At 36.8% G+C, this 27,204-nt stretch overlaps 1 protein-coding gene across 9 annotated transcripts in view; it reads left to right on the plus strand.

Moving 5' to 3' along the window:
* The window catches only part of MED12L (mediator complex subunit 12L), a 343,992-nt gene that overhangs the window by 299,708 nt on the left and 17,080 nt on the right, over window positions 1–27,204 (plus strand). For 7 of the 9 annotated variants that reach the window (XR_010139264.1, XM_054552827.2, XM_063722272.1 and 4 more), the window contains 5 exons: window positions 2,340–2,551; window positions 16,898–16,987; window positions 18,978–19,207; window positions 20,832–20,988; window positions 23,987–24,097. Coding sequence is in view for 8 of the 9 variants with exons in the window: in XM_054552827.2 (XP_054408802.2) it covers window positions 2,340–2,551; window positions 16,898–16,987; window positions 18,978–19,207; window positions 20,832–20,988; window positions 23,987–24,097 (800 nt within the window). In the remaining variant the exon portion in view is untranslated. The remainder of the gene's footprint in view (window positions 1–2,339; window positions 2,552–16,897; window positions 16,988–18,977; window positions 19,208–20,831; window positions 20,989–23,986; window positions 24,098–27,204) is intronic. The other 2 variants (XM_054552829.2, XM_054552832.2) reach the window with 2 other exon arrangements.

Genomic DNA, 27,204 nt, shown 5'->3' on the forward strand with positions numbered 1-27,204 from the left:
AACAAAATTAGCCAGGCATGGTGGTGCCTGAAATCCCAGCTGCTTGGGAGGCCAAAGCAGGAGTATAACTTGAACCTAGGAGGCAAAGATTGCTTGAGCTGAGATTGCGTCATTGCACTCCAGCCTGGGTGACAGAGTGAGACTCCATCTCAAAAAAAAAAAAAAAAAAAAAAAAAAACCAGAAAGTAAACATAAATAAATAAATAAATTTTGAAAAGAAATTATTTTTGAGGATTTATATGAGCAAATTTATTTTCATTTAAACAAGCACAATCTAAAGTTACAAGACAGTATGTACAGCATGATTCCATTCATATAGGGTTTAAATGCAAAACAATCTCCCACCATCACTCACATACAAAAACATACATATCTTTACTAATCTTTCTCATATATACACACCAGTATGATAAAGTTGTAAGGAAATGCATAGGATAGTAAACTCCAGATTCAGAGTAGCATTTGGTAGGAGTAAGTGAGGAAATAATTAGGTGTACAAAGGGCTTCAGCCATATTCGTAATATTTTATTCCAGTTTCTCAGAGGTACAAGATGATAGAGTTAGGAAAATTTTTAAAAATTAGATTATAGTTTAATCTTTAAAAAGAATTTCCCTTTTCTGTAAATGAGTCTCTTTTTACATATCAATATACATAATTCTTAACACGTAATATACGTTCTGATTGTTGCTTCAACAGAAGTTACCCTGCCATGTGTTACTTAGATTGATCTTCTGTTTTTTTCCAAATGCTCTTCAAATGCTGCTGAATGACTTTGTAAATAGAAGATGACTGAGGCAAATCTCACTCATTTTAGAGGTTTCTTGTGCCAAGGTTGAGGACATGCCTGGGAAAAAGGAACACAGAATCACAGGAATATCTGTGCTTTTTCCAAAGAGGATTTGGGGACTTCCGTATTTAAAGGGGAAAGAGTAGGCAGTAGGGGAAAGAAGAAAAAGAAGGGGAAGTAGACAAAAGGAGTAAGCAGTTTCATTCTTTTGAGGCTTTGATCAGCATTCCCTGAATCTACATTTTACATATGAAAGAAGCAGGTTAAAGGTTTAGTCAATTATGGTGTTGAATCTGCATTTTTATATAAGATTAAGTAAACATAGAGTAGAGGAAGAGGTCAAGTATATATTTGTCTCTGATAAGTGGAGGGATGACTTCTAGTTCTGTCCTCCTCCCCCACAACCCTCACCTCCCACCGTAAAGATAAGCTGTTAATTTTAGAGTAAATCTTTTGGAGCCCACAAGGAATTTCCTTGTGAGCAAATTATGAGCGAGGCCTCCTAGGGAGGTATATAGCCTTCTGTCTTGGCAGCTATCTCTTTAGGAAACAAACTGGGGGATAGTTTTGCATGACTCACTTCCCAACATTGACTTTTACCTTTGTCATAGTGAGTTTGGTGTCCCACGATTGTTTCCTTTCACAACTTCATAAATTGTATTGCTGATTGTGGCACTGAGTCTTTAAAAGAATGTGGGTTTTTCCAAAAAAACAGCTTTAAAATGTTTTCATCATACACCTTGCTTTATGGAAAAGATAAAACAACTTTTGTGAGGTGCTTATGTAGAGGTTTTTTTCATTTACATGTATCAAGGACTATTTTTGGTGAATGAAGAATTGACATTTATTGTGAAGCCAGCAAATGTCGACTTTTTTTCCCCTAACTTTTAAAGGCGCATGACAAATTATAATATACAAATATGTAAAGGATTTCCTGTGGTTTCTTAAGCATCAGTATAATAGTTGCTTGTTTATTTGATTTTTAGCCTTCAAAAAAGATGTTTTGTCATTACAATCATAGTATTTGAAGTTTGCAAGCATTTCAAGATTTTAAAGTATTTTCATGCCTCTCCTATAAAACAGGCATTTTCATTTTGCCATGGTGAAAAGGCTTCAATGACATGAACTTCAGATTTGATGAAAAGTACAAAAGGATTTATATGAATGGCTTAAGAACTTGGCAAAATACATCACAAAGGCAGTATGTTTTATACAAGTAATGTGTTCCTGAGGGCCTTGCCTACTTTAAAACCCATGTAATTATGAAATTATGCCAACAACTGTATATTTTACACATTTCAATTTATGAACTGAAGACCTCTGTGAAGTTATATCAAAGTAGTATAATTCACTTCTACATCACTCCCCCCATTTTTTGTAAATTATGCAACTCAACAGGTCTATAATATTTGTGGCAGGCGGGACAGTGCATTTTTTTCTACTTTGTTCATGAAGTGAGACTTAGAAGGTGAAATTTCTGTGTTTTGATAAATAAGAAGACCTGTTGCATTAACGTAGTTAGAAAGTGTTTCCTTTTGGTTGCTTTTGTAGGTGGCTCCAGATTGGACCCTGCAGGCTCCTTTGTCCCAACCAACACCAAACAAGCTCTGTCAAATATGCTACAGCGGCGCTCGGGCGCCATGATGCAGCCGCCTTCTCTTCATGCAATCACATCACAGCAGCAATTGATACAGATGAAGCTTCTGCAGCAGCAGCAGCAACAGCGGCTTCTCAGGCAAGCCCAGACTCGGCCTTTCCAACAGGTTTGTCCAGACCCCAGCAATGGAGTCCTTTGCATTTTATTACCTCTGCTAGCTTGGGATAAGTTTGGGGTATGTAGCATATTCTTTCTGTATGCATATCCCTGTATACTTGTGTGAGTGCAGGTCTATCTCTCTGTTACAGGCTTGTAAATAGTTTTCCTCCATTGTATTTTACTGTTATCATTGCTCAAATAAGAATTTGATATGTCTTAGGTTTATTAAAAGTATACCTTAAAACAAAAAGAAGGGCTGATGACTTTCGGTCAATTAGAAGAAGCAGGCCTTTTATCCTTGAGGTGACCTTCTCTGAGCACTCATTTTTCTATTATAATTACCACCATATTTTGCACTACTTTCAGCTCTTGTTTCATGTATTATTTTTAGACTTATTACTGTGAGGTTATGTCTCTGAAGCCCTGATGTTTCTTAGGTTTTCTCTGATAGTGCCCTGTCTTTAATTTTTGTTTCTAGTGTATATTTAATAAGGTCTAGAGCAGATAAATTATAAACAACAGTCAGGATCTGGATACATTCAATTTAATTCTTGATTCATATTTCTATTTTTGTGGCCTATAACCCAATGTTCTTCATAGAAGACAGTGATCCATGTTTAAGAAAACATCACCACTTAGTATAAACTCATGAAAAACCTATGTGTCTATACATTAAAGTGTGAAGTGAGAATGGGGATTTCTTTTTCTAGTTTCTGTATACTTGTATTTTCTAGCTTTTCTAAAATGGTCATGCACTATTTTGATAATAATAGCTATCACTAATAGAGCACTTACTATATGCCAAAACATTTCTAAGCACTTTAGATGTATTAGCTATCTTAAGATACCAGGGTAACTCTCTGAGTTAGGTACCTTCGTGATCCTCATATGGAAATAGCGCATCTACAGGTACATCCTGCTCTAAGAATAGCCATAATACTTTCAACATAGCAAGAAATTGAAATGCTTTAAAAAAATATTCTTTGTCTTTTGGATAACTTTCTAGGCATATCTCCATTGTGTAATTTACGGCACTCCCTGCATTTGGGCCACTTAGTGATGATTTTGGTGGATGGTGATGGCAAGGTTAGTCATTATAAGGACAAGAGAGAAGAAACTAATTGAACTGTATGATGACGCAAGCAACAGTCATCACCACATGCTTGTCTCTCCCTGACCTCTAACAATTGCTTTAGCTCCCTGAGTGTCAGAAAAGATGAGTCTAAGCTGCTGCTTGCACATAAATGATGAACATTTGATTAAAATATGAAAAAAATTATTTAATTTGCCTAAATAAGCAACATGTTTAGAGCCATTTAAAACTTCATTGGGATTTTTAGCTCTTTTTGGGAATCAGCAAAAATAGAGTTATACTATTGCTTCAAATCATTTTTGAGTTAAAAAATTTCACTAGAAGTTGAGAAACCATCCCACTACAATGAATTTAGCCCTCTTTCAAAGTAATAATGCCTAGGGCCAGGCATGGTGGCTTACACCTCTAATCCCAGCACTTTTGGAGGCTGAGGCAGGTGGATCACTTGAGGTCAGGAGTTCGAGATCAGCCTGGCCAACGTGGTGAAACTCTGTCTCTACTAAATACAAAAATTAGGCATGGTGGAGCATGCCACACTGTAGTCCCAGCTACTTGGGAGGCTGAGGCAGGAGAATTACTTGAACCTGGGAGGTGGAGTTTGCAGTGAGCCGAGATCATGTCACTGTACTCCAGCCTGGGCAACAGAGTGAGACTCCGTCTCAAGAAAAATAAAATAATAAATAAAGTAAAGTAAAACTTGCCACTTTAATTCATTTTTTCATATCTATATTTTTATCACGAGGCATAGTTTTTCTTATTTATAAACTGTTACTGCCAAATTAACTTTGAAATACTGTTAAGTTGTTCCTAGCACTGGGGGAAAGGCCACTGGGAAATTTATGGGTAAATATACCTGTTTTTAAAAGGTTCACTTCCTGATATAAGCCATGACAAACGATTTCAGCTAGAAAATTTTTTAAAGCATTTAATTGAATAATCTACATGTAATCAAAGATATCCTTGCATATTTGGGGAAGTGTACCTGAATGACACCATTACTTTTCTTTCTCCTACCAAAAATACCTGGCTGTATCCTTTTGTACCACCAACAGTTGTACTGCTTGTACCAATGGGAATTAATTGTTATTTCATTCTTTTTCTGATTCTTTTGTGCTAACTCCATTACAATGTTGGATTTTTTTTTCTTTATTCTTCTCTTTTTAAACTTTTAAGACCAGAAATGCCATCTTCAAATAGTAAAAGCTCCACTTCATAACAGTGATTGTACAATATTCACCTCTTCATCTCAAACTCAATTTTTTTTTTTTTAACAGTTTTTAACAGTTGAAACTTAACTATGGAGTCTCTGAAGGGCTTTCACAAGTAGGATATGTCTTTTTCTCTTTATCATTCTTCAAGTGTTAGATAATTGAGGAAAATAGTATTCTTAAAGGAAGAGAAATGCATACATTATGCGGTCACAATGTACAGCGATCCTATAGTACATCGAGCTAATGAGATTTGCATGTAGCATCCGTCATGGTACCTGTACTTAGGAGGTTCTGAGGAAATGTTAGTGCCTTTCCTCTCAATAGATCATGTATAAGCTATTAATATAACTGGAATTTAGCTAAATATGGTGTTATGGCAGAAAAAAATTCTTTTGATAATCCTTCAAAATCTAAAGACAGAATTATATGGAATGTAAGCAATATTGATCAATTGTTTTAATATATGTTGCTGGGCACAATTTGCTTTTCTAGTAAGTACTGACCATTTCATGCTATGGCAGGAAGATTTTCTCAGGTTACTCACCCACATATGATATGAATTTCTCTAGCTACATAAGGACTAATAATATAGTTATTTTTTCATTTTTTGGCTTCTTGTAGAGAAAAGTAAGTAGATATGTTTTTATTCCAGAGGTCCATTTTCTTAAATATAACAAACATATTAGAGAATTTCCATTTATATTAACCTTCAAAACTGATTTTGGAATTCAGCAGTTGCTTTTACAGGCTGATGAGTTTCTCCAGGTTTTGGATGTGACTGCTTCCTACGACAGTTTTCTAGTAACCCACTGGTTACCCCCTTTTCTTATGAGGTCAGACACTGGGCTGTATACTATTTTGTATTATCCTTTCATCTGCTAAGCACACGGTACAATCTGTGAGCTGTGTATCAAATGAATAATGCAAGATTTGAACAGTTGCTTCCAGGAGCCTAAAGTTTCTTAGTAGCCTTAATCCTCAGCACTCTGATTTTTATCCACACACCCTTCTCATAGCTTTCCCTCCCAGTGCTTCCAGAAACTGACCCTTCTAGTGACGTCTGCTACGCTTGTTTTGGAAACCTAAATGGGAAAGGTAAACATAAATTCCTGAATTCAGGGTATATCTAAGACCTCACAGAGTCCCCTTATCCTCCTTCTGTCTAGTGGGGGAAGTTGGCATATGCAGAAACCATCCAGCCTTCAGTGATACACAGTGAAAACTAGAATTCCATAAAATAACCCTCTAGTTCCACTGCAGAGATTGTACACGAGCTTCAGTCAGTCATGGAATATTCTGTCATGGATTGTCTTATATTTCCTCAGGAATGTGTTAAGATAGTGTTGAACACAGTACCTAGACAACAAGTGCTGAATAGCATGGATATTGTTAAGTATTTTAATGAGATTATATGATGTAATAATTGTTATAATTGAGTATATTTTCCTATAGCTTTAGTGCATATGGACATGCAGAAAGATGTTTTGGCAAGAAACCTGTTTTCATTCTTCTTGGTTGCAGTCTCCATCTAGGAAAATACAGTAGTCCCATCACCCTGCTTATCCACAGGGAATATGTTGTAAGACCTTCAGTGGTTGCTGAAACCACAGAGGACCAAACCTGATATGGACCATGTTTTTTCCTGTGTATAGGTACCTATATGATAAAGTTTGATTTATAAATTAGGCTCAGTAAGATACTAACAATATCTTACTAATAGTAAAATAGAACAATTATAATATACTGTAACAAACATGTAAATGTCGTCTTTTTCAAAATCCCTTACTGTGCTGTACTCACCTGTTTTCGGACTGCGGTTTTCTGCAGGTAACTGAAACTGTGGGAAGTGAAACTGCAGAGAAGTGGCGACTACTGAAAAAAAAAAAAAAAACTATTTCTATTTCTTACTCAATGTCCTGTATTTAGATGTGACTCAGTCCAATGGTTACACTATCTTTTGGTGCCTCAGAGTCCCATCTATAAAATGGAGCTAATACTATACTGTACTTACTTTATAGGGTAGTTGTGAAGTTAATGATTAAGTATGTGTAAAACAGCCCTTAAGACAGTGGATGGCTCATAGTAAGTGCTCAAAAAGTGTTAGCTGTCATACTTATCATTGCTGCTTATTAGTATTTTTATGGTTTGTTATTTCAAAAGAAATTCATTTCCCATAACAATATTATTTTCTTAAATATGTTAAGCTTTAAAATAAAAGCATATCAAATGGTTTACTTGTGTAATTACATAAATTGCCATTAATAGGATTGGTTTAATCCTGGTTTGCTTAGTGGTTACCAATAGAACAAACTCATAAAAAGGAATGTTGTTTTGTCATCCTAATTGTCATTTTAGCTTCTTAGAGTGGTGTGTTTTTGTTCTTTAAATACTGTGATCACTTGAGAGACTTATTCCAATCTCAGTGTTAAAAGTATCACTGTATTTTATTTTTCACATATTCTGTTAGAACTATCACAGAATATAGAATATTGGTTATAATGCAAAATGCTGCTTTAATTATTTTCCACTCATTCCTTTCTTATACTCGGTATTTTTCTTTTGACAACAGGAACTTTTTTTCATCTCACCTCACCATCCCCCTCACCATATCGATCATCTAGGGAAGGAGCTTGCAGAAGGAATCTTAAGGAACTTTCTCTTTTTTCTTGAGACAGGGTCTCCCTCTGTCACCCAGGCTGAAGTGCAGTGGCCTAATCTCTGCTCACACAACCTCTGCTTCCCGGGTTCAAGCGATTCTCCTGCCTCAGCCTCCCGAGTAGCTGGGACTGCAGGTGTGCACCACCACGCCTGGCTGATTTTTGTATTTGTAATAGAGACAGTATTTTACCATGTTGGCCAGGCTGGTCTTGAACTCCTGACCTCAGGTGATCTGCCTGTCTCGACCTCCTATAGGGCTGGGATTATAGGCGTGAGCCACCGCGCCAGGCCTTAAGGAACTTTCATACCCCTCACAATATCGACATCTAGGGAAGGGGCTTGCAGAAGCAATCTAAAGTTTTGACCCAGGAAAAGAACTTTATGCCTTGATTTATGGTGTTGCTTTATCCTGATTTTTCCTTTCAGTATACTAAATTATTTTATTTTTCTTTGTAATAATTCCAGACAGCATATTTTCAAGAGTCCAAAGAAGGACAGACAGAAGATATGTTTAGCTTGAGTTGATTCAGACAAATTGGTTAAAAAATGCACTTGGTTATAGGCGCCATACAGATCATTAATCATAAGGATTTTTCAGGACAGAAAAGGAAGATTCCTTTCAGAGGACAGAAATGTGTGCCCAGTTATAGCTAGTACATGTAGTGACTTGTAAAGAGGTTAGGTTATCCACCATGGAGCAGGTCCCATCATTTGTGTATCCAAATCAAGGAAATAGGTAATTTAAAGAATGAAGGATGACTGAGTCAGAACCTCCCAGAGCTGTTAGCTCCTTGGCAAAAATGAATCTGTGACTTCATGGGAACATGCTCTTGGATTACCATTTAAATTGAGTAATTACTCTTTGTTCGGTAGTTGATCTCCCACCCTAAGGAAATGGTATCACCTTGGAATATGTTTATTTTCTCTATCCCTCCTACTCACTCTTTAATGGTATACGTATTTCAAGCATAGAGATGAGAATAGAAAATAATGTAATAATCACTAATGCACTTACTAGCTTTATTAAATAATATTCTTCCATAATGCTGTAGATTATTTTTTAAACAAAACATTACAGATGTGGATGAGTCTCCTTCTATCATCATTTCCCTCCCTTCTTCTAAAGTGGGAATCCCCATCATGATTTAGTGTTTTACTTTCTTATGCATGTTTTTATATTTCTAATCTATACGTTTGCATCCATCAACATAAACATTGTACAGTATTACTTTGTAGATTTGAAATGTTATGTAAATATTCTCACATGTGTTGTATTATTTTGCAGCTTTTTTGTAGCTAATATTTTAATTATTTCTACTTTGTTTCATGTAGTTATATTTATTCATTTATCCTGTTGGATGTTATTTCATTATGAATATTAATATGTTATTTATTCATTCTGTTGATGGTCATTTAATTTATTCAGTTTTTTTTTTTTTTTTGCTGTTAACTGTTACAGTAAACATTCTTTTACATTTCTTCTATACATGTGGAAAGTTTTAGGGTGTGTACCTGAACATGGAAATGCTGATTGATTTTGAAAGTGGTGGTGATTCCTCTTAGAATAGTATATGAGCATTTTTCTTTCTCCATATTCCCACCAATGTTTGGTATTATCAGACCTTATTTTTCTCAATCAGAGCAGGTGAAATGGTATTATATTATGACATCTTAATTTGCATTGTCCTGATTACCTGTGAGTTTAACCATTTTTTTATAACTTTGCTAGCTATTCAGGTTTTCCCTTTTGTAAATTTCCTGATCATATAAATAGAGCATATTTCAAATTATAGTCTCATTTGTTAAAGGTAGGCAAAATAGTCTTGTTGAAACATATTTTGAGTATTGATAACTAATGTGTTTATTCAGAGGGTGTAATTAATACACATTTCAATGACAAAAATGAACTTAGGAGAAGAAAACCACTGTCCTGGTAAATACGTCCTAAACCCTATCATTTTGGTTTTTGGGTAGAAAGCATGTCCAGGGAGGTGGGTGCTTCACTTATTACTTATATCTGGTATTTCTGTGTTTATTTGAATGATGAGGAAGGTGCTGATTTTATTTGCTAAAATTATGATTAGGCAAATATAATGAGCTCGGAGATAGTGTTTGTAGCTTGATTTTTATGAGAGAGGGCAGAAGATTGGATGGAGGGGTGAGGAAAAGAATCACCAATACAAGCATGGCAGCTGGATCTAAAGACCAATGTACAAATGCAATGAATTATGTACCTATATGTAAAATGGTGAGAATAGGTATTATTTGCCTGGGAAATTCCTCCTATACTTTCTAATCCTCAGTATAGTAAAATGCTTTTTCTATTATTGGTGAAATCCTTTGCTTCATCTCCATCTCCAGAACTCAGTGAGCTCAGGGAAATTTTTAACATCTCAGTAATATATCCTTTGGAATTTGAATATATAAATGATTTAGAAAGGGACTCATTTAGTTGAGAAATAGCAATCTTCCCCAGGTATTCAGTTGACTTTTCCTAAATCAGATACCCTCTTAGTGTGCAAACAGTGGTGGCACTATAAATATTTGTTGTCTACTGTGATTGGTTGAATGTGTGGTTAACCTGATGGTCTCTTCTTACTTGGATTTACTGGGGATGGGGCTAATTACATCCTTCAAGAACATATGGCCTGCTGACTTGTTTACTTAATGTCTTGTCTGCTTAATGTGACCCACATGTCCTGAGCTCCACCACTGGCCCTAGGGCGGGAAGGACCCTAGCCCCCTGTTGGTCACATGGGGGTTCCAAAGCCCCTTAGTTGCAGCACGTTTTGGTGTCTGATATCTCCTCTACTTCTTTTATGTCACCATTTAACCTCCATGTTGTGCTATTCTAGTATATGAATATCACCATATTGTTTATCAGTGTTGCAGTCTGTAGTGAGGATGTTTGACATATGAATTAATAAAACCCTTATAGGGCCTATGTTTTTAAGTCTTGACTTCCTACAACATTGTTTTAAATGAAATAGTTCATATGTATTTTGGCTACCCACGTCATTAGGCTAAAAAATCTTATCTGTATTGTCTGCCGTTTTCTTGCTGTCCCCTTTCTGTAGGACTTCTGTAACTCTGCTGTCTCCCTTCTGGAAGACTTTGACAACATAATGGTAACACCCCTGCTGTCATTCCTTCCTTTTTCTTTCTTTTCTTTTTTCTTTTTTTTTTTAAATAAATTTTTATAGCATTGCCCTTTGAACGTCAAAATGAGAAGCAGGTTTTTCTGTAGCTGGTAATAATTATAGTCTTCATTTCACTGTTATTCACTCGGTTTATGTTTGAGACTGTAACACAGAATCATGAATGCATTGACCATGTTTAATTTAATGGAATTTTTTTCTGAAAATGCACCCCTTTGATCGCCTCATGATTTCCATCATATACATCTATGGTATAGAAACCAATAGACATTCATGGCCTGGGCTTGGGAACATAGACCAGTTCGTGCACCTTCATCTCAGTCCCAGTTTTGAACCTGTCTATTCCTGAGCTCTTGCTTCTCTCTATGGTAATTTATATCATTAGTAGAGGAACGCATGGCATGCTGATTCATAGGCCAATGCAAGATAATTAAAACTGTGGTTATGAAACTTACCCTCTCATCACATCCCACTCACTGGCTATTCCCAAAATCTCAGTGGAACACACCATCTCTATTTTCTTTCCAGTATGGAGAAGATTTTTTTTTGAGCATAGGTCTTGTGCATGCGTGTCATAAGGCTTCATCTCTACTGCTTTGCCTGGGCTAGCTAAGAATGCATGTTTTGCATTAAATTACTTATAGGTTTCTGTATCAGGTAGCCAACCCACAACATAAACCCAAGAAGCATTAGAATAAAAAAGAGCACACATCTCAGATGTGACTGTAAGTTAACTTGTTTCACTGCCAATTTAATGGGTAACATTATCTATACATTGATAAAAATATCCTTAACTGCATATTCAAACTTTGAAAATATTTAGGTTATTTAATATTTGTTGTATAGGCATTTTCTCCAATAGTTATTTCAGCAAAGGAAAGCTTGGAAACTTTTCTGAAAAGACTCAGTTTTTCTTGACAGTTTATGGTATTCAGGGGGCAGGTGAGGCTTTTATTGAAAAACTTGAATTAAACTATGAAGTTCAAAAATGTTTTGGAGACAGCTTATGTTTGCTATAGGGCATTGTTTATTATTCAGGTGATAATGTAATTCAGATAGAAAACAATTTGCATCAATCACTGGCTTTTTAAAAAATGTTTTTATTGACAGCTATTTTATTTATAAATATTTAAAGTCAAAAGAAGGTTCCATGATTTCTATATTAATTCAAAGTAATGAAAATGTGTATTTTTGCTATCCATTTTACCACTCTTATTTTTCTATAATCTGCTTTCTTAGGAAGTTAATGAATCTATACTCAATCAGTTCTTATAATTTATGGACATGCTAATATCATAAAGGTTCATTACTGTATGGGATGTGTTTGTTTTAGAATGAATCAGACTATTCTAGCAGTTAGTTACTGTTCAGTGATTCCCAACCAAGTTGTATTTGAGGTGAAAACTTTTAAAAGTGTCAAGCATAACTAGCCAACAAGACCTCTTATAATTTAGAATTTCCTCTCTCTGTTGTCTGCAGTTGAAATAAACCAGTATGATTTGATGACCACAACTTCTGGTTCATACCATGTGGTGTTTTAGCCTAAAGCACTCAGTAACTTCCAAACTAGGAGTTATAAATAAAACCCTCTCTGCTAGGTGACTCGTAAAACATTACCCACTGGTTTTTGTTATGTGCCTTTTATTACTTTTTTCCAAATCAGTATTTCCAGAAACCAAGTCACAAAATCTGGCTGTGGTTTTTATAGATATAACTTGTCTCTCTACTTGTAACCCTTAAACACTACTGAAAAATTACTAAATAAGGATTTGAATCATTACTAGTAAATTGAATGGACAGGAAACTCCTGATTCTGAAATGCTCTGATTATAATCCTTACTGATTGCTAATTGGAGGTATAACCAGTCCTACATGAAAAGGAGATCTTCACATTTTCTCATTTGATTTGAGGGTGTAGTTGCTAATACAGATCAGATTAAGACACAGAAGAATGAAAATTATGTTTGAGGATCATTTATTAAAAATTTAAAACTTATTGGATGCATTCATTTCAAATTATGCCAAAAGCCGTTGAGTCAACATCTCTTTGAGCTCACATACTTCTGTCTAATTAAAAAATACAGCAGTAAGAGAGAGAATTCTTCTTATAAAGGTTAGGAAGATAGGTCAATATTGAACAGCTTAGCTTCTTTAGAAGTTTTTTAAAAATGGAAATTTTAGAAAGTACATATTTATTTAATGTTATATTTTGTTTATAGAGGTAAGCCCAAAGCAAAGTGCATGAAAATGAAGTAAAGAGACCATGTGTAGGAATTTACCTCAGGTAGCAATGTAGAAATGGGCTTATACAATTATTAGACTGTCCCAGTTCTCTGTAGATCATTCCCTTTGCACATACAAGTCAGGTATCTGCGCCATGGAAGCTTGAGCAGGGAACAAATATCTTACTCTCTCTTACTGATATGCTTAAAGTCACATAGCACCTGGCTAGACACAAATATGCCACCAAAAACCATCTTCCTGCAGGCTGGATGCAGTGGCTCATACATGTAATCCCGACACTTTAGGAGGCCAAGGTTGGAGGATCTCTTGAGTCCAGGAATTTGAGGCCGCGGTGAAGTATGATCTTGCCACTGCACTACAGCCTTGGCAACAAAGTGAGATGCTATCTCACTTTGTGTTTCACATAAACAAAAACAAACAAATCGTGTTCCCATACAGTTCTCTCCATGCATTAAAAAATATGAAGTTAAAGTGGCCTCGGTTGTTTTAGTTGAGCAGAATAAATAGGGAGAAATTAAGTTACTCTTCAGATACTAATGCTGGCAGGAAGAAGAAATCATTAGAATGATAGATGCTAAACATTAAATTAAATTTGAGTTTTCAAAAGATGGAGCTGACAACTGTGAGGCAATTAGAAAGCACTTGGTAAAGTAATCGATGCTCAAATATAAATCCTAATTTGCCTCTGGATTTCTTGGTTAACAGATAAACTAAATTAAATCTTAGTTATTCTGAACAGAATAACTTAGTTATTTACTGAGCACTTACTATATGTGCTAGGCACTAATTAAAAATAAAGCTTGAACATTTTTCAGAAATCAACAGATAACTAAGGTGACCAGATGTCCTGATTTGCCAGGCATGGTCTCACTTTGCCCTCTTGTCCTGTCTTGTCCTAGTTTGGATGACATGTTAGATCGTCTGTTCTTGGTTTAATATGGCCAAACCCATGCCTACCAACATTTAAAAGTTTTTTATTAATTCTCAGTCTCTAGTTTCCTTAATTATTCCCACATTGTGGTTCTTATTTAACATTTGTAAAATATTTCAAGTTATTAAAGAACTTATTCATTCTGTTCTCAACTAATTGAACTGTTTCTACAAATTGAAATAATGTGTTCCTGACATTATTCTGGGAAAAACAAAGAAAAGTAGGAATCCAGGTGTTTTGTTTTTAGGAGCACATGATGATAACAGCTATGCACGGCAAAAATTGGGAAGTACTAGTCAAATAGGGGTGTTTGTGATTTTCTCAGGGAGAATATTGCATATCTGAATTATTTTCCATACTTCAGTTATTTTCCATACTTAAGTAGTATGTTGGGACAAACTGGTGGTCAGGAGGGAACATAATATGCTCACATATAAATAGTTCACCTTTAGACATAAAGGTGAAAAGTTTTAGGGTGTGTACCTGAACATGGTATAAAACTATATACAAAAACTAATTTCAATTTGTATTTCTTTTTCCTTTTAAAAGTATGGCACGATTTTCCGAATGTTTTGTGACTTTTAAAAATGTAGAATAATAGTTTTTCAGTTTCCATTTCTTCTTTTTTTTTTTTGAGATAGGGTCTCACTCTGGTGCCCAGGCTGGAGTGCAGTGGCATGATCTTGGCTCACTGCAGCCTCTGCCTCCCAGGCTCAAGCAGTCCTCTCACCTCAACCTTCCAAGTAGCTGAGACTACAGGCACGTGTCAGCACATCCAGCTAATTTTTTGTATTCTTTGTAGAGATGGGATTTCACCATGTTGCCCAGCCTGGTCTCGAACTCCTGGACTCAAGTGATTAACCCGCCTCGGCCCCCCAAAGTGCTGAGATTACAGGCGTGAGCCACCACACCTGCCCAGTTCCTATTTCTTAAATTCTCATGATCTCAACTAATATATGTAAATAAGAGTATTGCCCAATAGCTCAGATATATACCTTATTAGTATTCTAGCTTCCCTCACCATGTAAGTCATAATGTGTTTCATAAAGTTCTTCAATAAAAGCAAAAGAAGAGCAAAGAGTTAGAAAACATCTGCTTTATGCATCTGCATGCAGCTGTCACATGCAGATCGCATCCTGCTTCCCACAAAGCCAAAAGAGGGCACGAGTGTTATAAACTACCTGTCGATGCCCAGATTCTAACTCATATATAAATAGTTGATTTTTCTGTTTTGTAAAAGTGGTAATATACATATATTTGTCTCTACAAAGAAGCACAACAGTGTGTCTCGGGGACCTTGTATGATGCTAGTGTCCAGGAGTGGTCTTTAAGGATCTGGTTGATTTAATGATTCCTTGGCATAGTGTTTGGAGGATCAAGAGCTATTTGGATTCTTTGGGAAGAATAGTTTTAGGCTCCTGATGGTCATACTGTCATGGTATGGGTTCTCACAGAGGAAGTTTGGGCTATTTTTCTCTAACCCAAGCAAATGGAGATATAATTGTTTTTAACAGATTAATGAGCTAGAGACTAAGAGTATGTTCATGATAGCCTACTCTGAAAGTGAGATTCTTGTATGTATAGATACCCTCAGAGGTACACTCAAAAATTTATGTTTCATTCATGTATAGATAGATAGTCACCTAGAGAAATGCTGAAGTTTCGTAAATGGCCCCGTGATTTTTTTTGTGGGGATCAGAGAAAGGGCTTAACTGTCTCAGGTATGCATTTGGTTTTGGTATCTCATTAATAAGTCTTAATAGAGATTGTCCTTTTGGTTTCTCATTAGGATGATTTTAAGAGGCTGTATGTCCTTAAAGAATAAGCACCAAATAAGTATTTTCATCCTTAATGTCCCACATGGAGGCATCTCATGATAATGGAAAGAGCCCTAGGCTTTCAAGTCAGACTTCCTGGAGTTTAGATCATGGCACTGCCAGGCCTTGCTGGCCAAGTTTGCTAAGTTGCTTAAGCTCTTTGAGCCTGGCTTTTCCTGTCTGAAGAAGATGAGGATGATGCTCCTTTCCTATAGGGTTCTTGTGAGAAAATGAGAGTAAGAACCAGAAGCCCAGCCTCTGAAATATGATCGATTCTTAATAATCGTTGATATCCTTCCTCTTAAGCTGCATATTTATCCCTTTCTCTCTGCTAGAAATACCTACACTACTTTTCAAGCACATTAAAATAGCTTTATGTAACTATAATTTAGCACTTTTTAAAATGAGAATCTCTGTTAAAGACAGTAGTAAAATAATCCTACAATAAATCTCATTCTTGACAATCAGTAAGTCCTGAAAAAAACCAGAGTGGTAGGAAACTAGGCTTCTTTTTATGATTATTACTGCAAACTTGCATGAAGTAACTTCTGCCACCAAAACATAAAACGCACATACCATTGCTCTTGTGAATATATTTGTTTTCTTATGGCCAAAACATTTATTAGATTAAGATTGGTGAACAGTTGTTAATTGGTTTTATTTTGCATTGTAGTTGGTTAGAATTATATTTGCCATTAACTTACAAAATTTATTGACTATATTCTCATTGATTTTTAGAGTCATAGGAAGTACTAAATGTATTCCTTGAATATCTGGCTAAATAGGCAATTAGTAGGTCACTGTGAAGAAGCTTCATTAAAAAGTCATAAAAATTTTAAATGCCACCGTGTGTCTGTACCACACGTTCTCTTCCCTGTATAGGCACTGGGTAGTGCAGCCCTGTGGTTCCAGATTTCACACTTATCGGGACATTTATATCCTGGCATGTATTGGAAGCCAGCTGACAGCCTCTCTGCTGAGCAGACCATTGATAACTTAGGCTTGTATTTATGTCTTTGTTATCATTGGGAAAATCTGTAGTCTTCTTTGGAAGGAATAAGTTCAACAGTCTAAACACACATAGGAAATTGATGAGAAATAATATTTAATACATTTTGAAAATCTTTGAGTTCTTTATTCATGTAATGAGATTAGATGTGGGTTATTTGGATTATTAACCAGAAGCTCAAATCAAGCCCTTGCGGTTATGATCAAGAGTTTGCTTTGGCTTTGTTTTCCAGGGCCAGCCGGGGGACCAGGCTGCTCTCTTTGCTGCGCAAGCACGGCCCTCCCCTCAGCTCCCTCAGTATCCAGGGCTGCAGCAAGCACAGGTACCCACATTTGCTTCGTAGGTACTGACAGGATTTTCAAAGCTCTTTATTGGAGGTGGGAAATTAAGTAAATAGAATATATAAACTCCCTATAGTGTCTAGAACTTGATTACTTCTTCTCCTTATAGATTATAATTGACATTTCAGAAAAGCATGATCAGGATTGTTGAACAAGTCTTAGGATTGATTAAGGAGCATAAAACATTCTAGAAAATCCTTCAAAAGTGTAAATTCAAACCTTTTATTAGTGGTGATTGTAGATATTGAAATACTTAACAATCCCAGAGTTACTTCTTTTATGTTATAATGTATAATGATGTAATTCAGTTTTGAAGTTGTCATATTTGGGCTGGACTCAGTGGCTCATGCCTGTAATCTGCACTCTGAGAGGCCAAGGTGAGAGGATTGCTTCAGCCCCGGAATTTGAGACCAGCCTGGGTAACATAGTGAGACCCAGTCTCTAGAAAAGAAAATAAAAATTAAAAAATTAGCCAGGCATGGTGGCATGCACCTACAGTCCCAGCTGCATGGGAGGCTAAAGTGGAGGATCGCTTGAGGCTGGGAGGTTGAGGTTGCAGTGAGCTGTGATCAGACCACTGCACTTCAGCCTTGGGCAACAGAGCAAGACCCTGTCTCAAAATAAATAAATAAATAAATAAATAAATAAATAAATAGAAATTGTCATATTCAAATATAGCATCAATGAGGAATCATGGTAGAATAAGAAAATAACAAGGGCTTGAAATCAGACTTTGGCACAGTTCCCAGCAACTTACTAGCTGTGTGACATTGTGTGAGTTACTTATTCTGAGCTTTGGTTTCCTTCTCTATAAAATAGAAATGAAGGGTATGAGGACAACCTATGGAACCACCTATGGAACTAACCTATGGAACTAACATAGTGCCTGATACACAATATAATGCAAATCTTGAGCTGCTTTTACTAATAATTTTGCTATTTCTGTATTCATATACTCTCACCCTATCCCTCTGGGAATCAGGAACGCAGGGGTGTTGGCAAGATTGCTAGTTGGGTTGGCAGTTCAATCTATGTCCACAGCTGAAAGAAAAGCCCACATTGGCCTACACAGGCACTGAGTCCTTCAGCCTGGATCCATTCATGCTGCCTGCTAGAAGTTCATTATCCATTTCTCTGTCTTCCAAGTCAGAGGCATTAAACTACCTGAAAATGTGGTGCTTTGAGGATTTGAAGAGCAATGTTGTTCTACCTTAATTAGCATTGTGTTCTATAAATTGTACCTAGTGATCCAACAGAACTTCAGGTTTCTCTTTTCCATAAGGTGACAATATACAAAGAACTAGGTACTTGTAGATTAATATTCATTAGGTAAATTAAGTGTTCACATTATTAGTAGAGTGCCAAACTAGGTCCAGCCAGTACTAGAGGATAATGAACAGTTACCAATTGCACCATTCCTGACTAAGGTATTAATAGTTTTTTGTTATTGTTTTGGAACTGGTTAGTTACTACACACACATTTATCAGACCTGAAGAGGTGTAGTCACATATTGGGAAAGTGTATTTCATTATTTTAATTTACATTTGAGCATGGGTAGCTTTTGTAATTTTGGAAATGATATTAATAATACTTGATCTATTGAACTTTGATGTCATCTGTGCACTGAAGATTTAGATGCTTGCCTGATTATTCCTATATAGAAACATGCCCTTTCTTCTCTAAAAATAAGCAGCTAGTCTTAAAAGCCAATTTAACTAAATGAGGATTCATTTTTTTTAAGTTGACATTTCCAGTGAATCATTACACAGCCAGATCATTCTGTGGCTTTTCTGACCAGATTCCCTGCATCCAGGGTAGTCCTCCTCAAATTTTGAGTTATGAGAACCTTTGAAAACAGTGAATTTCAGGGGAGTCCTCATGGGTTTGTTTTTGCCCCATATATCGTAGTGATGGGAAAGCTAGGTGGTAAATTGAAACATTGACTAATCTTCCCTTGTGCCTACCTGCAGAACATGCCACAGGGCTATACTATGTATGGGACACAGATGCCTTTGCAGCAGACATCGCAGCAGCAGGCTGGCAGTGTGGTCGTGTCTCCCAGCTATAACTCCAGAGCCTATCCAGCCGCACATTCCAACCCCGTGCTAATGGAAAGACTCAGACAGATTCAGCAGCAGCCGAGTGGCTATGTTCAGCAGCAGGCCTCACCGTACCTGCAGCCCCTGACTGGCTCTCAGAGGTGATACATGTGGAAATGATGATGGCAATAATGAACAGTCACATTCTTGGGTTTCTTATGCTTCTTATAGGGCATGGTACTTTATCATTGTTTTTATGAACTTGCATATTTGCAAATAATTTGCATTCTGTCATCTCGTTTTTAGTAGTATCCAGATAGAGGTTCAACATAAAGAATGCTCCATCTTGTTTATTTCATTAACGATCCTTACAGTTTTGACTCATATCTTCCAAGACATGAATGTAACGGTCTTTAAATGATAGTGTGTTTGCTTCAGTCTTCTTTTTTTTTCCTCTTTTAAAAATTCTCTGAACATATCTAACAGAGAAAACTCTTGATTATTCTTAGGAATGCCTTACTACAGTTTGTTGATTGGAGCAATAAAATGTATGATTGCAATACTAATTGTGCATGTTGCACATGAGAGTTTTATTATAACTTAGTTTCTACCTTTTCCACCTCAAAGATGTTTGGCAAAACAGGATTATAGACTTTTTTCTGTTCTTGTTTAATTAGATCCCTTAGAGTGTATAACTGTACTGTCTGTTGTAGTAGCTGCCAACCACCTGTGGCTGTTTAAATTTAGACTATTTAAAATTAAATTAAAAATATAGTTCCTCAGTCAAACTAGTCACATTTCAAGTGTTCAGTGGTAGCCAAATGTGGCCAGCAGGACTAGCTTCAATGGTGTGTGACGTGCGCTGTGTTTAGAAGGGCCTGTGTTTAAAAAGGCTTCACGCTTAGTTTAATGCTCTGCAGTTTCTCTGTGGAAATTCTTACCAAGTTTTGATCAGGGAGCCTTGTGTTTTCGTTATTCACTGAGACTCCAAAATTACATAGTTCGTTCTTGTGGCTAGTAGTTATCTTATTGGACAGCACAGAGAGAAAACACTGCAGCCATCGTAGAAAGTTCTGTTGGATAGTACTGTCTTAGCAGTATCATGTAAAACGTGTCAATCTAGTGGATAGCAGCACAGCTCCCATCTTTTACTATCAATGGCTGCATGATGACTCCAAGTAATTGCTCTTTGGGAAGTTGGCAAGGTTGATGGTAACACATTTGAGAAAACAGACATTTTGGATAATAATTTGGAAAATGTGCATTGTATGTACAATTTTTATAATAAATAGCAGCATAGCATGGCCCACAAACTTGAACTTCAAAGCCCAAAAGTTCTGGGTTCAAATCCCACCTGTTCCATTTGCTTTCTTAATAAGTTACCTCTAGCTCTGTTTTTTCATTTTTAAAGCAGGAATAACAAAACTGCTGATCTTAAAGGGCTCTCTGGTGGGGAGTAAATGAAGTAACACATTTCAGACCTTTAGTACAGTGCCTGCTTCAAAGTAAATGCTCAATTAATATTCCTCGTTGTTAAAAACTATTAAATGTTTAAAAAGTGATTTATTGCATGACTACAATTTTACCTTAAGTCATGTGCTTGCTGTACTTTTTCAAGTGGTCTCGTCTATTATTTTAACCACTGGGCTTTAGTCTACTTGAATTGTGCAAAGGATTATTGAGCACTGATTGTTTCTTGGGTGGTGTATGTCATGTGCTGGTAGCACTGATTAAAAGTTTGACACTATGCTTGGGCCTGAACCAAGTTGCATTATTCTTTGCCAGACTGAACCATCAGGCTCTACAGCAGAGCCCTCTGGTGGGCGGGGGAATCGATGCTGTGCTGACTTCTGCACATCCAAACCTTCCCTCCGTGCCCCTGCCTCAGGATCCCATGAGACCCAGACAGCCGCAAGTTCGACAGCAGCAGAGACTCCTCCAGGTACGGAGCAGGGAGATGAGGGCAATGCCATCACCCTTCAGATAGTGCAAATATGCAACAGTCATAAAAAATGAAAAACACTGTAGATGTCACTTGCCAGATTCCAAGGATCCCTGTGTATTTGATGCTAGGAGCTACATTGGTACAATTTAGTTACAACTTGGCAAGAATTTTACTTTCTCTGTGTATCTACCAGGTTATGGCAGAAGAGTACCTTTTGCAGAACATTCTTCCCATTTCACAAAGGTTTGGGAGGGCAGACGGATGCATTTAATAGAGTTAGCCTCAGCTTACCCAGTCTCTGTTTAAGTAGGAGCCATGCAAATTTTTTTAAAGTTTCATAAATGTGAAAACAAAAAACTGAGCCATCCAGAGCTTTCATCAGATTCCTAGAGCATTCTGCAATCTAAAAACATTTCTATAACACCTGTGGTCTGATAAGGCTGTGAAATGGGAGGAATATAGACTGTTTCAAAGGATATTTCATCTTGTCTCTGTTAGAATCCAGGGAACTGTCATTCACTTATTTGATGTACATTTTAAGTCAGATAAAGGTTCTTCCCCTTGATACATTTTTTTTTTTCCTTGAGACGGAGTCTCCCTCTGTCACCCAGGCTGGACAACCTCCACCTCCCGGGTTCAAGTGATTCTCCTGCCTCAGCCTCCTGAGTAGCAGGGATTACAGGTGCCCACCACCACCCCTGGCTAATTTTTTTGTATTTTTAGTAGAGACGGGTTTTTGCCATGTTGGCCAGGCTGGTCTCAAACTCCTGACCTCAAGTGATCTGCCCACCTCGGCCTCCCAAAGTGCTGGGATTACAGGTGTGAGCCACCACACCCAGCTTCCTTGATACGTTCTTGTTTCTGACTTGCTTATTTAAAAAATATAGGCCATTATGTTTACCTGTGTCATTTGTCTTTAATATTAACAAGCTTTTGTCCTATGTTATTGGATTGGAGATTTCCTAAGAAGACTGTACAGTGGGCTCTAATCTTATCAGCAGTCCAACTTGAGATACACTCTCATTTTATATACTACCAAGAACAGAACACCAAAAATGAGGAGTCTAGTAGAGCTGTAGTGCCCAAGGGCTGTACCCTCATCTCGGTATGAGGTCAGTGAGAAGTAAACCTGCCATGCAGAAAAGGACACAAAGGAGCTTGGATGTCTTATCCTTGACACTGGATAGAGGGGAGAAACAAATCTCTCCCCTGAGCATTTGAACCGCAAGCTCAGGTGGGTTTGAGTCTGAATTCAGTGTGATCCACAAAATTCTGGTTGGTAGTGTCCAGGTGACAGGCAAAAGCCAACACACCCTCTGGAACTGGGCTTCCCAATTATAAGATGCCATTAGTAGTAAGATGTCATTAGTTCCATCCCAATTTGTGACCTGTTAAAAATGTTAAAAAAAAAAAAAAAAGTTGTATCACAAAATTGATAACATGTGGTAACCGATTAGGAGAATATGGCCTTCAGATAGCAATCTCAATCATTGTATAAATGTTGTTTCCAATGGTAAAAGCCCTCTAATCCTGTTTTGTCATGGAAATACTTGTAGTACCTATCTCTTACATATGTAGAAAGGATTAAATAAGAATATTCAAGGAAACCACTCATTTGATAATTTTACGGTTAATGTTATGACTAATATTATCATTAATATAACTATTAGTACTCACTTTCTTAAATCATTTTTTCCAAGTTCTGAGGCTATGTTTCAGAATTTTTTAGGATTGATAATTTATATTTTGCTCTAGTTTAGAATTTCTCATTTCCAAATCACTGAGGAAGGTTACCACATTATTTGTTTACTTACCAGTTTTGAATCTTATGTTGGTATTTTTCAAGGCTGCAAATATGGAAAGCCTTTTCTTATTGGACCATATGTACTTTTTATCCTAATTAGCATAATATGTGCTTCTGGTAATTTTTTCATCATCAACACATTCTTCCCTGGAGATACGTGGTTTGCTTTTACAATAGGATTATACTTCTTTTTTGGTGACTGGCCACCTCTGTAAAGGAAAAAGTTAATAATGATGAAGTTGGATTAATTTTTCTTAGAAGAGGTTCTAGAGGGCTAACTGGAGAATCATACTGCAGTTATTGTGATTTTGGTCCAACTTGCATTGTTCTTGTTGGGATCATGCTACCCAGACCTCTGCTAGGATTCTAGATCCATGAGCATTGTCACTTAGTGAGAAATGCCATATGGCAATAGCTATTTATTACTTGGCTGTAAAGAAGACCAGTAATTGAGGGGATAGTACGCAAACCAAGTTGGAAAAGTGCAAAAGATGAAAAAAAGTCTAGACTGTCATCATTATCGGGATGAAGTGTTTGGGTGGAGGAAATTTTAAAGGTCATTGAGACAAAACAACTATTAATATTTTTCTCTCCCCTGTGTCCCACCTGGTGGATGTCTGGTCTGTGCTTCTTCTATGACTTGGAAGCATTTTCCAAGAGCTGTGTGTTTGAGCCAACCCTGTTACTGACATTATTTCTGAATTTCTGATGTAAATTATTCCAGAAGGTGTCATGGCAACTAGTCTGCCTCTTCCTTTTGGAAAAAAACAAAAAACAAAACCTTTAAGAATTCTGCCAGATATCATAAGGAATGAGAAGATTACTACTGAGCAGTCCCCGTCCAACCTGTAGTGTAAGAAGGGATAAAACATGTGGAAGGACAAAGGACATGAAAGGAATTAAAACAGTAAGCAGAAAGGATGGCCCCAGACAGCGCAGTGTGGAATAGACAGGAGTACTTACTGCCACTGGAAGAGATCCATGGGGTTGGGGTGGTCCTAGAAGTCTTCATGGATGAGCAGGTTTAGGTCTTGCCCTCAAAAGGATGAATGAGGTAGAGATGCAGCAGGCAAGTATATATGGTTTTTACTACAACATAAAAATTAGATAAAAGGTATATGGGGGAAACAGATTCAGCAATACTGTTATCTTCTTCCTTTTAAGTGTATAACCTTTTTACCCTCTTTCCAGATGCAGCAACCCCAGCAGCCCCAGCCCCAGCAGCCTCCCCAGCCCCAGCAGTCCTCGCAGCCCCAGAGTCAGACCCTTGGTCTCCAAGCAATGCAGCCCCAGCAGCCCTTGGTAAGGCCTATTGTTTTGGAATCAGACATGTGGGTTTCTTCTTTAAAAGCAGGTTGCATTGTTCATGTTCATAAGATTGTTAAGAATCGACAAAGCCTAAATATACCCTAAAAATTTTTCCTAGAACTTTACTAGAGTTTTGTTGTCATCGTAGTTGGTATATTTATTTTCATAGGAAGATACAAGTAAATATTTGGGATTCAGTAGGTTATACCATTATTCTTCTTCAAAATTTTTCAGACTATTCCACAGACAAAAATTTTTACATTGAGATGTGGTCTTTTTTTCCTAAACAATGTTAAAATGATGATTTACTATGTATGTTCTTACCGTACTTTGATTTTTACTATAATCTCAAAAACCATGGGTGCGCTTTCTAAAATATTATCTATTATCTTCAATAAGAAATTGTTTTTCATTCAGTTAGCACTTGCTGCAAGAGTTTTCATGTAACTCGCACACTTCTCTAGCTTCATAAATCAAATTTGGAAATGTCATATGCATAGCCATCAAAGTTTTCTAAACCTCAGTCATTTACAACAGCATTTACTTTTGCGATGCCATATTCCTGTTTCATTAATACTTTTTTTAAAACTGTCGTCTTATTATATTTGCTTAAATAAATGTATTTTTCAAAGAAGCATTTTATCACTACAATCCATAATTATATCACTTGCCACATATTGGAAATATCTGTGAAAGTAAATACAAAAAGAATTTAGAAGGGAATCTCCATTTAACTGAGTGATGTGAATTGCATGAATGAGCCCTACCTACGACGAGCTGGCTTACCGCTCATGTCTCACACTTTGGGAAACACTAGTGTAGACTGCCTTCAGCACAGGATTTTTAAACTGGCTGGTTTCACAACTTGTAGAAAAGGGGGAACAACATGGTGTAGAGATAGTACATGAGGAGGGATCAGAGTAGAGTTAGGTGGTTAAAGAACTGTGTCCAAATCAGATTGACCAGAACATGGTCAACTGGAATAGGGCATCCATAGTACATTTAACAAACTCTGCCTAAGCCAGTTTGTTCTGCTCCCCTAGCCCTTTTTTTCTTTTTTTTTTGAGATGGAATCTCACTCTGTCACTCAAGCTGGAGTGCAGTGCAATCTCAGCTCACTGCAACCTCCTCCTCCTAGGTTCAAGCAATTCTCCTGCCTCAGCCTCCCAAGTAGCTGGGATTACAGGCACCTGCCACCACACCCAGCTAATTTTTGTATTTTTAGTAGAGATGGGGTTTCACCATGTTGGCCAGACTGTGGTCTTGACCTCATGACCTCAGGTGATCCACCCACCTTGGCCTCCCAAAATGCTGGGATTACAGGCGTGAGCCACTGTGCCTGGCCTATTCCCCATTTTTAAGTTAATTCTTTTTAATTATGGATCTAGTTTTTCCAGCTCTGATTAAAAAAAAAAAAATGTTTGTGACATTTATTGCAATCTACTTCAGAAAACCTTCTTAAAGTAGAGGTAGTATGTAAAATTGCACTGACTGCCTACTTATCCGATGTGTATTAGCAGGAACTGGCTGTTACTTAACAAATGTAGAAGAGGTTCCTTTGGATGTACCACTGTTAGCTGAGTCTAGTGTCCCATACAAAAACGAGATACAACTTTTGTTTTGAAATAATTTCAAATGACAGAAAAGTTGCAAGAATAGTACAAAGAATTTCCATAAGCCCTTTACCCAGATTTACTAATTCTTAACATTTTGTCACATTTGCTCTGTTATTCTCTCTCATTCACTCCCCCCACCTACTGCCATTTAAACATACATGTGCCTCTTTACCCCTGAGTACTTTAGCTTTTTTTTTTTTCCTAAAACAGAGATATTCTCTTATAAAAACTGGGTATTATTATTAAAATTAGGAAATTGAACATTACTACAATGCTTTATAACCTATAACTCTTTTGCAAATAGACAAATTAATGCTCTTTATTGCATTGATTTTTTTTTTCCCCTGGTTCAGGATCATCACATTTAGCATTTAGCTTTCATGTCTTTTTACTCACCTTCATCTAGACCAACTCCAAAGCTGCCTTTTTGTCTTCATGAAGTTGACATTTTTAAGGTCTATGGAATGTTTATTTTGTAGAATGCTACTCAATTTGATTTATCTGCCTAGATTAATCATGATTAGATTCAGATTATACATTTTTGGCAACAATATTAGAGGACAACATTGTGTCCTTTTCACTGTATGGCATTAGGATATACATTGTTGGTGATATTACTTTAATCCTTTTGTGTGTCTTGTGTCTGATAGATCTCCCCACTGTGAACTTATTATTTTCCCTTTGTAATTAATAATTTATGAGAATAGTTTGATAAATCTGTCATTACTCATCAAATCTTCACACACTACTGTTAGCATCTATTAAATTATTCTTGCCTAAATTCATTCTTACTATGGATGTGGAAAAATTAGTTTCTTTTTTTAATTTTTAATTCTTTTAATTATGGATGCATAATATTTGTACATATTTATGTACAGATATGTGAGATTTTGATACAAGCTTTCAATGTGTAATGATCAAATCAGGGTAATTGGGGTACCCATAATCACTTCAAGCATTTCTAATTTCTTTGTGTTACTTCATGTTGCTTTGTGTTTCTTTGTATTCCACTTCTACTCTTTTAGTGATTTTGAGACATATAGTAAATTATTTTAAACCATTGTCGCCCTATTGTACTACCAAACACTAGTTCTTACTCTGTAATGGGTACAAAATGGTGATTTTCTTACTCTTATGTTTCTGCATTTAGCAGTTGGTATTTGTATTAGTTAGGGTTCTCTAGAGGGACAGAACTAAGGGAATAGATATGTATATAGAAAGGGGAGTTTATTAAGTATTAACTCACAGGACCACAAGGTCCCACAATAGGCTGTCTGCAGGCTGAGGAGCAAGGAGAGCCAGTCCAAGTTCCAAAACTGAAGAACTTGGGAGTCCGGTGTTTGAGGGCAGGAAGCATCCAACATGGGAGAAAGATGTAGGCTGGGAGGCTAGGCCAGTCTCTCCTGTTTGTGTTTTTCTGCCTGCTTTATATTCGCTGGCAGCTGATTAGATGGTGCCCACCAGATTAAGGGTGGGTCTACCTTC

Source organism: Pongo abelii, chromosome 2, assembly GCF_028885655.2.
Source record: "Pongo abelii isolate AG06213 chromosome 2, NHGRI_mPonAbe1-v2.0_pri, whole genome shotgun sequence".
NCBI classification, from domain to species: domain Eukaryota; kingdom Metazoa; phylum Chordata; class Mammalia; order Primates; family Hominidae; genus Pongo; species Pongo abelii.